The sequence below is a fragment of the Propithecus coquereli genome, unplaced genomic scaffold (assembly GCF_000956105.1).
Source record: "Propithecus coquereli isolate 6110/MARCELLA unplaced genomic scaffold, Pcoq_1.0 Scaffold172, whole genome shotgun sequence".
Taxonomy (NCBI): Eukaryota; Metazoa; Chordata; class Mammalia; order Primates; family Indriidae; genus Propithecus; species Propithecus coquereli.
In genome coordinates this window covers 2,583,954-2,599,083 of record NW_012141858.1, presented here as the reverse complement: position 1 = coordinate 2,599,083, position 15,130 = coordinate 2,583,954, and the positions used below count along the sequence as shown (strand labels likewise).

Sequence of the window (15,130 nt, the reverse complement as noted above, 5' to 3'; positions counted from 1 at the left end):
AAGGATTGCTTGAGCCCAGGAGTGTGAGGTTGCTGTGAGCTAGGCTGACGCCATGGCACTCACTCTAGCCCAGGCAAAAGAGTGAGACTCTGTCTCGGGGAAAAAAAAAAAAAAAAAAAGTAAAAAAATAAATCAGTCTCCCCAAGGAAAAAAGCTAAAGATGGGATCTTATATATTCTTGAGGTAGTAACTATGGGATGAGGACAGCTTACCTGCAGCTTCTAGAGACTGATTACCAGTTCACTTCCAAGTACTTAGCATTATTAGTATAAGGATAAAACTGAACATCTTAAACAACAATGACGTTTTACTTTCAGAAAAATACTTTGGTCCAAAATCAAATCTTGGTAGCCAGACATATGGTAAAAATATTAACATAGCAAATAATTTTACTTCCTTTAGGGCAACCTATATCCAAGACCACCTGTCATGGCTGATATTCAAATTAGCAAAATAAAATGGAAAAATATCTTTGACTACAAAGTAATTTTATAATAATCAATGCACATTTTCTCTGTTCTGGCTTTTAAGAGAACAACAATTTTACTATTAATCTTATAGTTCTGAGGCAGTATAATAATAAAGCCTTCTTCTTTTGCTTAAACCCAGAGATGGCTGATTCACTTATATTTTTAGTAGAACAAAACAGACACTGCCAAAATAACCAGTTTCATAAGCAAAGTAAAATTGTTCAATGACTAGATCATTGTTTAGTTATTAATACTCCAAAAATCCACAAGACTATGATGAATTTTTTTTTTTTTTGACAGAGTCACACTCTGTCACCTGGGCTAGAGTGCAATGGCATGATCACAGCTCACTGCAACCTCAAATTCCTGGGCTCAAATGATCCTCTTGCCTCAGCCTCCCAAGTAGCTGGGACTACAAGTACACGCCACCATGCCTGGTTAGTTTTTCTGTTATAGAGATGGGGTCTCACTCTTGCTCAGGCTGGTATCGAACTCCTGGCCTCAAGCGATCCTACAGCCTCAGCCTCCCAAAGTGCTAGGATTGCAGGCATCAGCCACCATTCCGGGGCAACTATAATAAATTCTAAAGATTGATTTCACCTTCTGTGATAAGGAGAGGTTTAACACAAAAACTATCCTTCAAAAAACACCTAATTTAGACAATTTCACATGTGCATAAAAATCTCTGTGCCTTTTTAATAACACAGAGCTAAAGATAGGAGAAACATTTTTGTCTTGCTTTTGGTACTAAATATGCCACAATACTCTACTACTCCAACAAAACTCTTCTGTTTCCTTCTTCTCAGATATAATTCTTTCTTTTCTATAGAGTATTTCTGACACATAGGTGAAGTCATTCTGCATCAAAGTTTAATAACATTTCTTCCACTATTTTCAATACTGTACCACAGCAATTCCTAAAGAGCATCTTACCTACTTTTTCCTATTTTCTCTTTTATCCCCTTTAATACATTGTCCCTCTTCCTCATGATATTCTTTATCTATCATCCCTGGATTCCTACTCTTCTATGCTTCAAAGTAGGGCTCAGCTTTTCTAGCCATCAGCAAATGACCACAGAATATATTTCTTCTGGTCAGCAAACTGCCAGATTAAAACACTTTATCTGTATCTAAATGTTGCTGGTGTCACAGTTTCCACCTGTGACATGAAATGTGTAAGGTTTTCAGTTTTTCGAATGTCTAATCAATCATTTCAATCACATAACCTAGAGTTACTTTTATGATATGACTTCAATTTTAATTAAAAGGTTTTTAAGCCAAATATACTTTTATAAAAAAGGAGAAGTTTTCAGCCCTGTTTTTCTACATACCATGGACAGATTGCCCAAGAACCCTGAAGACTGTGTAAGCCGGGGAGACCTCCCTCCTGTTCCAAGAATGGAGGAAATATCTGGCTGCCTTAGTAAGCTTCGGTTTGGTGGAGTAACTACAAACAAGAGGTTAGTAAAAGAACTCAAGGTGCATGAACATTGATTATCAAAACAAAGTAAGGAAACAATAAACAGTTTTTGTTTTTAATTACTTATATTCTAACCTAATAAATACCTTAAATGTTAACATTTTCCATGATACAAAGATTTAATTTATTTTTCTAAATTTGACCTCTTGGTACTACTGAGACTATTAGGAAAAATTTTACCGTAAAAATAGATGCTTTCATTATAACATAAATGATCAGTTAAAGACCTTAATGACTCATTGGATTCTTCATATTCTAATTTTATAAAGCGTACTGAGGCAATACATTCATAGTATAGCAGGCATATACTTTGGAGTAAACAGATCATTGAATCCTAGTTCCATTATTTACATATTTATAACCTGTATTAAATGTTTTGCTTCCAGTTTTGGTGAAACAGAGATAACAATAACTATGTCCTGGTTACTGTATATTTATGTAAAGTACAGTGCTTTGCTCATGATAAGATTTAAACAAATAATAACTGCAGTCATTATTATTTGTGCTTAATTATTGATATTGTAACCAAATACTATAGTTATTATGTATACAATAATAATTAGCCACTATTATAATTATTGTTGTTATTAAATGCTTTAAAAGCAAAAAATCTTACAAGGCTGTCGAAATGAGCCGGGTGTTCGAGGGATACCCTGGTTTCTTGGTGTAGTATTACCAAAATTATCCTCTTGGGATGCCCGAACTGTAGAAAAGTTAAGAAAAGTTTTCTATGTAGAAAAGAGATCATTAAAGTTGGAATTAACCATATTTTTACTATACAAATTATGTATGTATGTTTTTCAAGAACAAGTTATTTTTCATTTTTCTATGCAAAGAGTAAATAACTATAATTTCCTCTGCCATTTAAATTGTCAGATGTCTGTCTTAGATAACACATTGAAATAAGAGTTTTTAGTCAGATTTCCAATTTAAAAAGCAAACATAATCTCAGTAGAAGGTAACCATACTATGACAGCAGTAAAATGGATATCCTTATTTTCAGGGAAACATAAATCTTAATCTCATTAAATTTCAACATTATATTTATAAAATACCTATCTGTGGAGTGAAAAAAACTAATTTCTACAGGATTTTATTATAACTAACATTTAATACCCCTCATAAAAATTCTATGACACTGATTCCAAATATGTTGCAATTTTTATAATGATGCTTAAAATGCAAAGGATACTTAAAACTCTTTTTTGAGCACTTTGTTTCCGTGCAGTCCGCGTCACCTCTGCCTCCCGGATCACAGGGGATGACATCTCTCCAAAGCCACTCCTAAGACTGTATAATCAAGCTCATGTAAATAAAATGAGAATGTAGCATTTACAAAGAATTTTATCATCATCATTGGTGCAAAGGACTCTGAGTCAGTTAAGGTATAGGTCATTCCAGTAGCCAAGTCTTAGATTTTTTTTTGCTGAGAATGCCCTCTCGGTTCCACATCCTGTTTACTCCTCAGAGTCCCATTCAAATCTTACCCAAAGACTTCTTTGACTTTCTAACACTATGTTATTTTATTATTTCAATACTTGGAATCTATGTTATAACACTGTTTTAGGTGATTGGTTCATAAAGGTAAATCGTTCCTCTGTTGGATTGAGGAATTACCTAACTGCAAAGAACTATCTCTTAAAAGATTTTCTGCAGTTTCCAAAATACTTCAAACCATGGGTACTATTAAAAAAAATTGGAGCTAGTGAGATGGGAGAGTAAGTAAAACAGTTCCAGTAAATTGGAGAGAAATAACCCTTCAAATTATTTCTTCCCAGGGTCTCTTTGTCCTGTCCCACCACTATCATTCTCATTGAAGGTCTAGAAACTAAATCATGTGGATTAAAAGACCTGTGTTTTAAGACAAGACTCTAATGTGCTTTTTCTCCACTTAAAACCTTCAGATAGCTCTCTCTGGCCTATAGAATCAAGTTCAAATTTCCTAGTGTGATACTTAAAACGTGACCCCAGTTTAGGGGTTCATCCTTATATTCAGCCACAAGCATCACTCCCATACAAACATACACTGCATGTGACCTTTCAGCTACACAAAGTATGTATTTTTTTTCATATCCTCACACCTTTGAACATGTTGTTTCTTTTACAGAGGCCTTCATTTGCCCCCTTTTCCATCTGGTGAACACCTACTTACTCCTTAAACAGCCTCATGGAGGCTAGAGTCACACAAATCCAGGCTGGCAACTTGGTTCTTCTGTTTATTAGCTTAACTTTGAGCAAGTTCCTTAACCTCTTTTAGCCTCAGTGTTATCTATGAAAAGAGGATGACAGTACCTATCTTCACAGGATTGTTCTGAAGATTAAATGTACGATGCAGTCACATAGTTGGCATTCAATATTTTTGAGTAGTAATAATGTACTATTATTATTCAAAGAAAGTTACCTCCTTTGAATGGTCTTCCTGATAGTTATCGTGACAGGAAGACTTAATTGCTCCAAAACACTTATCACTTTACATTGCTTGGTTGTCTCCTCCATTACACAACGAATTTCCCAAGTCCAAAGACCTTGAATAACTAATCTTTGTCGCAGGCAGCTAGCATGGGGCCCAGATCCTAGGAGGAACTCAATAACTATCTGTTGCTGGCGCCTGGAATCAGAAAGTCTGGCCTCAGATCCCAGCATCGTCACTAACTGGCTTTGTGATCTCAGGCTGGTCTCTTAGAATCTGGAATGCCGAGCCACCAGCTACTCCACCCACCCCAGTAGCGAACGACGCCGTTGCCTGAAAGCACCGAATAGATCTTAGAACGTAGAGCGCAGTGGGAAGGTAGGGGATTACCATTATCCCCACCCAGACCAAGTGGCCTTTCCTCCATCAGTTGTCGAATCTCCCAACCGGGGAAAGGTGTCCTAGGGGTAGCACCCAGGACCTCCTCGGCTTCCTCTGGGAGTCTGGTTTCACCTATTTCTTTCCGCCGACAGGCAAGAGGGACAAGACTCCGGACTCAGCTGTCACCACCAGAACTGACCTGTCCATGGCTACAGCCTTCTCCACCCAGAACCAAGCTTGGCTGCAGCTTAGCCACCGCGTTTTAGCCTTCCCGCTCTCCGGAAACAAATCCTCCGACCCGGAAGCACCCTCTCGCCAACCCAGCCCCAGAGAAAAAGGGTGGGGGAAAAGAAACAGCGTTCCCACCCAGCGCATGCGCGACTTCCGCCTACAGCCGCAGAGCCCGTGGGCGCAGGCGCGAGTGTTTGCCAATGCGTGCGGGTGCTGGGCGGGGCCGAGCAGAACCGGGGCGGGGCAGGGGCGGGACCGGGCTGTATTTAGCCGGGACTCGCTGCCGCCGCTTCGCCAGACCAACATTTGTGGGCGTGGTCCAGGCGCTGGGTTATCCTACTGGGAAACATAAAGTATATTGAAAGTCTGGAAAAATGTAAAGTCATTTCCTGGTATTCTCTGTCCGAAAGCGCCTGTTCTTGGAATTTAGATGTACAGGCTTTGCCCCACACCTTGGGGGTCTCTATTTCAGTGCACTTACCTCCTTGTGGTGTAATTTTTGACATTGTTTTCCATGATTGCTATTTGTCCTTTATTTGGTAGTTTTTCTCTATTAGAGAGAAGAGGATTACCTGTCTTAAAAAGTCAAAAAGCAAGCATAAAAGTTGATGTTATTGCCTTTTATTTCAAAGTACTGTCTAGGCAAAAAGTATATTCTGGTCTTGAAGGAATCAGTTTTGTTTGGGTTTTTGTTTTTTCCGATTTGAGAGCGGTGATATTAACTGACCAGGTTACGAAAATCATGGTAGACACCTTGTAGTTCATCCATCTAATAAACCTGTTGATACGATCTTTTCTGTTGCTAACATCTCCACCTTCTACAAAATAGGTGGTCTGTTTCTTCATTCCCCCTTGTGGGGAAGATAATTTGAAGGGTCACAGGAAGTGGTTTGACTCTTTGAAGTGTTTTCCAACAGTATAAATCTTGTGAATCAGATCCTCCAGTCAGATGATTCTATGTTGACTAAGAGATCAATCTAGCAAAGAATTATCTGTCAAAGCAGTTCGCTTCTTGATTCTACCCATAACCACACTTGTAGATCAGTTCATTTACTGATTGGAGGTTTTGGTTTCCCCATGCAATATATTCATTCTCAGCCATGTTTTTTTGTTGTTGTTTTTTGTTTTTTGAGACAGAGTCTTGTTCTGTTGCCTGGGCTAGAGTGCCCTGGTGTCAGGCTAGCTCACAGCAACCTCAAACTCCTAGGCTCAAGCAATCCTTCTACCTCAGCCTCCCGAGTAACTGGGACTGCAGGCATGCGCCACCATGCCTGGCTAATTTTTTCCTCTATATTCTAAGTTGTCCAGTTAATTTCTTTCTATTTTTAGTAGAGACAGGGTCTCAGTCTTGCTCAGGCTGGTCTTGAACTCCTGACCTTGAGTGATCCTCCCACCTTGGCCTCCCAGAGTGCTAGGATTACAGGCCTGAGCCACCATGCGTGGCCCAATTCTCAGCCATGTTAACTGAAGCCTTGTTGAGTTTAACAAAGTTACCATTGAAGATCTGGTGAAAGCAAAGAATCTGCAACACCTTTCAGGCCTCTGGGCTCATATCACTGATACCTCTGATCCTGATGACAAATGATGATTTGGGTTCCACAGGTGCATAAAGGTCCCAGCTTTTCTTGCCATCCTAGCCATTCGAATCTCAGTTCTGTACATCTGCCTGTATTCCTTGTGATAGTGCTTAGCTTTTTCATAGGTACAGGTTTCTCCTGTTTCTCCTCACCTTTCAAAGCATCTTTTGGGCAAATTTCTTTTTCAGGCACTTGATGTTCAGCTCTGTAAATTCCTTCACTTTTTCTTACGGATTTCTGAGATAGCAGGAATCTTCTTTTTCTTCTCTTCAATACCCATGGTTCCAGCTGGAAAAGAGGAAATCAGTCAAAGTTTTGCTTTAGGCATTTACATTCTGCTCTAATTATGGGAAATGTGGTTCCCAGGAAGGCCTCTTCATACCTATCCACTCAAAGACAACATGGCATTTTGAAAAAAACATGGCTTTGGGCTCGATCTAGACTCAAACCCCCTGTGCATGTGGATTCCTCATCTGTAGAACGGAGATAACAATACCTTTACTGCAGAGTTGTAAGGATTAAAAACAAGATGTCAGGTGTACACTGTACATAGCAGGTCATTGAAGTGTTAAGGGGCTCTCTCATTCTCCTTACCTCCTAATTTTCCTATGGAAACTTGTTCTTATGGAAAGTGAAATGTGGTCCTGATGATTTTTGTCAGTGCTGAAGCAAATTTATTCAAAGTGTGAGCCAGTAGCCCAGGTTCTTGCCATGTGTCCCTCAGCAACTGAATTCCAATCTGTTTTATTCATGTAATGTACTTAAAGTGTACTTGAAGTGATTGACCCTGAAACACACAATAAAAAACAAGAGCAGTTTGAGGCCAAAAATTAGCACTATGTTCGGTTCATATGCAAAGAGAGAAAACTTGTTGGGAAATGCATTGGGTTTCACTTTTGACACATTTAATTAGTAGGCATGAACACCATACCTTCCCCAAATATTTCAAAATACGTTCATTTGATTACCTTAAAACTGTGTGGAATAAACTTCTTATGTGGTGTTTATTATATACATGGTAGCTTTATGAGGGCAGAAAGCATCCAGCCATTGTTACTGCAACAAGAACATATTACATGACTGGATACTTTCCGGACAGCCCTTGTATGTTTCATATTCTTGGTTGCAATGACAGAAATTCACTATGGTTAACTTAAACAAAAGGGAATGTACTAGAAGCCTATCAGGTGCTCGTGGAATTGTTAAGAAACTAGAGAAAAGGTCTGGGACAGCACAGAAAGCAACCATATCAAAGATACTCACACCTGAACTATCTGACTTAGAGCACCCTTCACCTCCCTTATCCCCAATAGCTGAGGAAATCAAATATCATCACACCCCCGGCCACCACCAACTTTTCCTTTTGAAAAATTTCAAACCTACAGAAAGGCTTATGTAAAAATAGTACAAATAGACATCAATATACTCTTCATCTAGAATCACCAATGGTTATATTTCCCCACAATTGATGTCTCTCTTTTTGTTTTTGGCTGAACTGTATATAGGTAGTTATAGATATAATGACACTTCACCCCTAGATACTTCAGCATGTATCTCCTGTTAAATAAAATTTATAGAGGGCCATTATTTTGGACTGAGTTCATGCCAGGTGCCATGTAATCAAACTGAACTTTAAAATGATGCCTGTAGTCCCAGGTACTCTGGAGGCAGAGGCAGAAGGATTAGTCAAGCCCGGGAGTTCAAGTCCATCCTGGGAACATAGTGAGACCCCCATCTCTAAACAAACAAACAAACAAACAAAAAATGGGCCAGTTTTCAAAAAAAACCAGAAGATTCACAGCAACCCATCAGAAGACACCTAGTCTACCTGAGCCAGGACAATAGGGAAATCCCCTCTGTGTTAGCCCTAGAGAATAAAGTAACTTGGAAATGACCAACCTGCTTTTTGTTCCTTATTTCTGCTTTCTTCAGCCCTTTTCTGCCTATAAAGCCCACCATCTCCTCTCAGTTCATTCAAGCTCCCTCTGTTTTGTAGATGGGATGCTGCCTAATTCATGAATCACTAATAAAAAAGCCAATTAGATCCTTAAAATTCAATTTGTTGAAATTTTGTTCTGTGGCACTCCTCAAACAACAAGACATGCTGCTAGCTAGTCACGATAAAACAAACACTCAGAACAATTAATATATGCAGAATACCATAGTTAAAATGCAAATTTCCCCAGTTGCTCCAACAATGTCCTTTATAATTGACCCTCTCTGTACAGAATCTGATATAGGATTATGTATTTAATTGTCATGTCTCTTTGTTCTCCTTTAATTAAGAATAGTCACCCAGACATCTTTTTTTCTTTTAAGTCATTGAACTCTTCAAGAGTTCAGACGAGTTTGCAGAATCTTTTTCAATCTGGATTTATCTGATTGTTTCCTCATGATAAGCACTTTCAAATACACTGAGGAGGCAGGATGCAGGACTACTACATAGGTGTTGAGTATTTCTTACTCCCATTAGATGGCATATGAGTTCTGTTTGTCTCAGTTTCAAAATCTGCTGAACCAGCCCCTCCCGAAGCCCCTCCAAAAGAAAGCGTCCAGTCACCCGATGCTCCTCTCTAGCTGCTGTCTTTTCATTCTCTCCTTCCCTTCTCAGCCAACTTCCATTTTGCAAAATTTTAAATAACTAGTACTAGTTTTCTTAGTACAAATCCAATACAAGTGTCTCTTACAGAAAGCTAAGAAAATAGACATAAACAAAGGGAGAAAATTAAAGAATTCCTACGATTCCATGAGCTATGTCTGTGTATAGTTGCATGAAATACCCTCCTCAAGGATTACCCAGCTAAGTCCACTTAACTCACAAAACTAAGGGAGTTAATAATATACTGTTTTATGCCACTACATTTTGTGGTGGCTTTTTATGTGGCAATTGGTAACTGGAACAAATGGAATTATACTATAACACTGTTCTATAATCTGCTTATTCACTTAACAATAGGAACATCTTTTCATATCAAAAATTATTCATCGGCTGGGTGCGGTGGCTCACAGCTGTAATCCTAGCACTCTGGGAGGCTGAGGAGGGAGGATTGCTTGAGCTCAGGAGTTCGAGACCACCAGAGCAAGAGCAAGACCTCCGTCTCCACTAAAAATAGAAAAATTAGCTGGGCGTAGTGGTATGCGCCTTACAGTCCCAGCTACTTGGGAGGCTGAGGCAAGAGAATCGCTTGAGCCCAGAAGTTTGAGGTTGCAGTGAGCTAGGCTGACACCACAACCCTCTAGCCCGGGCAACAGAGTGAAACACTGTCTTAAATAAATAAATAAATAAAATTTATGTGACAGTAGAGAGGTGGTAAAGAACACAAAAACTCCTTGGGTTGAATCCTGAGGTCCCCCCACTTACTCAACGGAATCTTGTACAAATTACCACTCCTACGCCTTTGTAAAGCAAAAATAATTGTACCAACATGATAGATTTATTGTGAAGATTAAATGAATTAACATATGTAAATCACTTAGGACAGTTTTGACATAACCACTCAATAAACATTGGATAATATTGCAATGCACAACATAATCACATACTTTTCTGCTTGGCACAGAAATCCTATAAAGCCAACACACGTTCACGTTTCTGAAGAGTGATTTATTAGGGCCCTTAGAAGAGCATTGTTTTGCTGTTTTCTGTAAATAGCTCAATAAGCATTTGCTCTTTTATTCAGCTTCAAGAAGGCAGAGACTATATTTTATTCACTTCTACCTATTGACACTTAGTAGGTGCCCAATAAATTTTTCTTGAATGAGTGGGTCATTTTCAATCAATACTGTTGCATTCAATTCCTCAAACAATATTCTAGCATGAGTAATCTACATATGTGTAATCAGGCTGCAATTTATTTTCACTTTTATTTTATTCAATTCCTCAAACAATATTCTAGCATGAGTAATCTACATATGTGTAATCAGGCTGCAATTTATTTTCACTTTTATTTTATTCTCTCAAATTTAGATACTTCATAGTACTCTCTACCACATCAAACAATGTCTTTATCATCTCAATCTTGTGGAGCTTAAAAATAGGAAGAATCCTCAAATAATTTATGTTTTATAGTTTCTCCTCAATTCTTTCAAACTGTGTTCAATTTGAAGAGGAATATTGAATGGTGAAATGTAAAACTTCCTAATTTCAAATTACTCTTTTATTACTGAATTGCGATATGAACATTGATATCTGGGGGATTTTTAACATGAAATCATAAATACATTATTGCTTCTTAGAATTCTGACAGTAAGGGTTAGCTCAATACAGGTTTTCATTGTGGCTTGTGCTTCTAGTACTGTATCTAAAGCATAGCTAGTGACATTTTTGAAGTAGTGGTAAATTTGCTGACAAAAAGTTTGCAAGAAAAATAAATCAATTGCAATGACTCTACAGACAGACCTCATCAATAATGGAAATGATCTTGGGGGCAACTGAAAAACTAAAATCATTATCCCTTCTTGCTACAGGACATTCGCCAGCTAAACCACAAAACTATTATTGCAGCGTATGCAATTTGCTTTCCTGTTTTCACATACTACCCTGCTTGGCATAGAAATCCTGTAAATCCAACACACGTTCCCATTTCTGAAGAGTGATTTATTAGGGCCCTAAGAAGAGCATTGTTTTACTGTTTTCTGTAAATAGCTCAATTTATACTCTGTTTAGATTTGATTATGCAAAGAAGGTAGCTGACAGGAACTTTACCCCACACATTTGACTGGCCCAAAAAAGTCACATTAAAATTTTTTTCTTTTATCATTTGCTTAGTTCTGACTGAGCCCTCATCCTGTTTGGTTTGATAGGTTGAGGGCAGGAAATTCAACCTCACACATCACAGGGGTCACACATCACAGGGGTTCTCTCCTCTTCTCAGGGGATTGCACAAAAATTGTGGGGTGGGAGGGCGGAAAGTGGCTGCTTCTGTGCTGTTTGAAACACAGGTAAAAGGCTTTTAGTTTCCAGTAGACTCTACCTAATGCAGGTCATTGTCCAGGCTTCAGTGTTTGTCTGAAGATGGGAGGCAGGTGTTGTTCACATACCCAGAGTGAAGCCGAAGCCAGGAGATAGGGGAAAGGATGGGGGGGAGTAGGCGTGGGGGAGTATAAAAAGAATACAGGGGAAAAAAACACACATCATTATGAATTAATGATAACTTTTTGAGTAACAATGTAACAAATAATTCAAAATGTCAATGGATAATTAGTTTCCACATACGTACAATTATCTTTGTCTCTAAGCAAATATCTCCTAATTAGAGGACCTGTGAAAGTGTATCCTTAGATACATCATGCATTCATGATGCTATGAAGCTATTCTTTAAAAACAACCAAATTTTCAAGGTGTTATTTTAATAATTGAAAATGTAGGATATTTAGTTCATAAATCAAGAGTAGGAATTGACTTAAAATATTTCAAGTATTTTGAGCTAAAAACATATTGACATATAAGATCAAATTATGCAGCTTCTATAAATAGAAGTGCACTTAAAAGCATAAAATGATGGAATATGAGCACTGGCAAGGCAATATAATGCTAAGAAAAAGCTGTCTGTCATGAACATTGCCCTTGGAACTTGTTGGAAGCTTGAATCTGTGCTGCAAAAGAGCAGTACGTAAATTTGTGCTTCAAAATCCATCCTGGCTTCCTATTTGTAATTTTAAATAACAGAGCTTAATCTTTAGGAAACTCTTAACATCCTGTGGGAGTCCTTCTGTCTCTTTGTCCTTCACAAGATCAACTCAAGTTCTTCAGCCCTGTAAAAAGGCTAAATTTCAGGCAATAAAGTGAAATTCCTTTGGCTTTTTGAATGATTTTCTGCTTTAAGTATAAGGTTATGATAATTCTTTCAAAACAAAATTTAAATTATTTTTACATAAAGATAGCATAACAATGTTAAGGAAAAGGAAATTATCCAAGAGGCATCCACATTCCTGCTAGCAGGAGAACTTTCCTTATTGCACGCCATCCCCCACATATTTACACTCATAGTTTACATACGACGTTCACGTGACTTTTAAAATTTATATTCCAGAAACTGTTGTTTACATGTTCCTGAGGATGACTTTCTATACCTCTTTGTGTTCATGTTTTGTTTCTTTCCTACCACTGTACTTTGGCTTTTCTTCTCCCACCTACTCAGATCCCTTTCGCTTCCTTGCCCTTTCTCTCCTGTAGCACCATGCCAGATAATGCACGTTAAAAACCTGGCAGGTATACTTCAATACCTCTTCCAGGCTCCTTTAATCTCTCTCTCTCTCTCACACACACACACACACACACACACACACACCCTCGATATTTTGCTTTATTTACAATCAATACCTCATAGAAACCCTCCAAGTTCAACCTTTAAACATCAAACTCATTTTTTTTTTTTTGAGACGGAGTCTGGCTCTGTTGCCCGGGCTAGAGAGCCGTGGCGTCAACCTAGCTCACAGCAACCTCAAACTCCTGGGCTCAAGCAATCCTTCTGCCTCAGCCTCCCAAGTAGCTGGGACTACAGGCATGCCCCACCATGCCCGGCTAATTTTTTCTATGTATTTTTTAGTTGTCCAGATCATTTCTTTCTATTTTTTAGTAGAGACGGGGTCTCGCTCTTGCTCAGGCTGGTCTCGAACTCCTGACCTCGAGCGATCCTCCCGCCTCGGCCTCCCAGAGTGCTAGGATTACAGGCGTGAGCCACCGCGCCCGGCCCAAACTCATTTTTTTTTTTTTTAAATTTCAGCATATTATGGGGGTACAGATGTTTAGGTTATGTATGTTGCCCTTGCCCCCCCTCAGCCCCCAAGTCCAAGCTTCAAGTGTGTCCATCCCCCGATGGCGCGCATGGCACTCTTTGTGTATGCATATACCCGTCCCCTCCTCCCCCCTCCCCCCTCGCCCCTGCCCGAGATCCAATAGATGTTATTCTTATATGTGCACTTATGTGTTGATCAGTTAATACCAGTTTGATGGTGAGTACATGTGGTGCTTGTCTTTCCATTCTTGGGATACCTCACTTAGTAGAATGCGTTCCAGCTCTATCCAGGAGTATACAAGAGGTGCTATATCACCATTGTTTCTTAAAGCTGAATAGTACTCCGTGGTATACATATATCACATTTTATTAATCCACTCATGTATCGATGGACACTTGGGTTGTTTCCACATCTTTGCAATTGTGAATTGTGCTGCTATAAACATTCGGGTGCAGGTGTCTTTTTTATAGAGTGTCATTTGTTCTTTTGGATAGATGCCCAGTAATGGGATTGCTGGATCAAATGGTAATTCTACTTGTGTCTCTTTAAGGTATCTTCATATTGCTTTCCACAGAGGTTGCACTAGTTTGCAGTCCCACCAGCAGTGTTTTAGTGTTCCTATCTCTCTGCATCCACGCCAACATTTATTTTTGGGACTTTTTGATAAAGGCCAGTCTCACTGGAGATAAGTGATATCTCATTGTGGTTTTGATTTGCATTTCCCTGATGATTAGAGATGTTGAGCATTTTTTCATATGTTTTTTGGCCATTATTCTGTCTTCTTTTGAAAAGTTTCTGTTCATGTCCTTCGCCCACTTTTTGATAGGGTTGCCAAACTCATTTTTTAATGACTGCATAATGTTCTATGTTATGCATGAATCATAATTTATTTAATTATTCTATTGATAGGCATTTGCCCTGTTTTTTCTTTTAGAGTGTGGTGACAAATAATCTTGTGTATATACCCTTTGATTTCTTTGGTGTAGATATCAGCAGTAGAATTGCTGGGTCAAATAAGCATATTTTGAATTTTCATAGATGTTAGCTTTACAAGTCACATTTCCATTGGCAAAAAATGAATCCTTTCTTGCCCTCTAACCTCCCTTCTAGGACTATAGTGTTCTCTCTTTGCAATTTTTGCCCTTGTGTTGGACTCTTTGGTACCTTGATTTGTATTTTTCTGGCTACTAGTTAGAGCATCTTTTTATGTTTATTGGTCACTTGGATTTCCTCTAATCTGAACTGCCTAGTCATATCTTTCATCCATTTTTCTTTTGGATTATTTCTTCTCAACTTCTAACAACCTTTTATATTTTATGGATATTAACTCTTTATCTTTTATTTGTATTGTATTTCCCCAAATCTGACTTTGCAATATATTTTACCAAACAAGTTTTAGATTTATATATATGGACAGTTCCCAACTTACGATGGTTTGACTTAGATTTTTGAACTTTACCATGAATTTATTTGGGTATTAAATGTATTTTTGGCTTATCATATTTAATTTTATTATTTTAATTTAAATATACAAAGTATTTTAATTTTAAAGATAGCTTCTGAGTTTTCTGAATTGGCTAGGAGGGTCTACCCTGTCTCTAGACTTCCAATCTCTAAGATTTCCTTCTAAGGTTTTTATTGTTTTAGTTTGAAAAATTTAAATATATCTGGAAAATATATATTGCATGATATAGGGGTTGAACTTTTATTTTCTTCAGATGGATAGCTAGTTGTGCCAGCATTTTACTAAATAACATTCTTTTCTATTGAAATGTATTTTTGTCATGTATTAACTTGTTGTGTACTGGAATCTACTTCTGGACTCGATTCTACTCTACTGATT

General features: G+C 38.2%; 1 protein-coding gene and 1 pseudogene across 1 annotated transcript in view; both read right to left on the bottom strand.

Annotated features, from left to right (window-relative positions):
• Window positions 1–4,999, bottom strand: part of NUP107 (nucleoporin 107kDa) — a 48,616-nt gene extending 43,617 nt beyond the window's left edge. Inside the window, 4 exon segments of the mRNA XM_012642016.1 lie at window positions 1,802–1,917; window positions 2,567–2,653; window positions 3,143–3,240; window positions 4,941–4,999. Of these exon segments, the coding sequence (XP_012497470.1) occupies window positions 1,802–1,917; window positions 2,567–2,653; window positions 3,143–3,240; window positions 4,941–4,948 (309 nt within the window). The 5' untranslated portion in view covers window positions 4,949–4,999.
• Window positions 5,000–5,593: 594 nt separating this feature from the next.
• LOC105808374 lies at window positions 5,594–6,829 on the bottom strand (annotated as a pseudogene).
• Window positions 6,830–15,130: the final 8,301 nt, after the last annotated feature.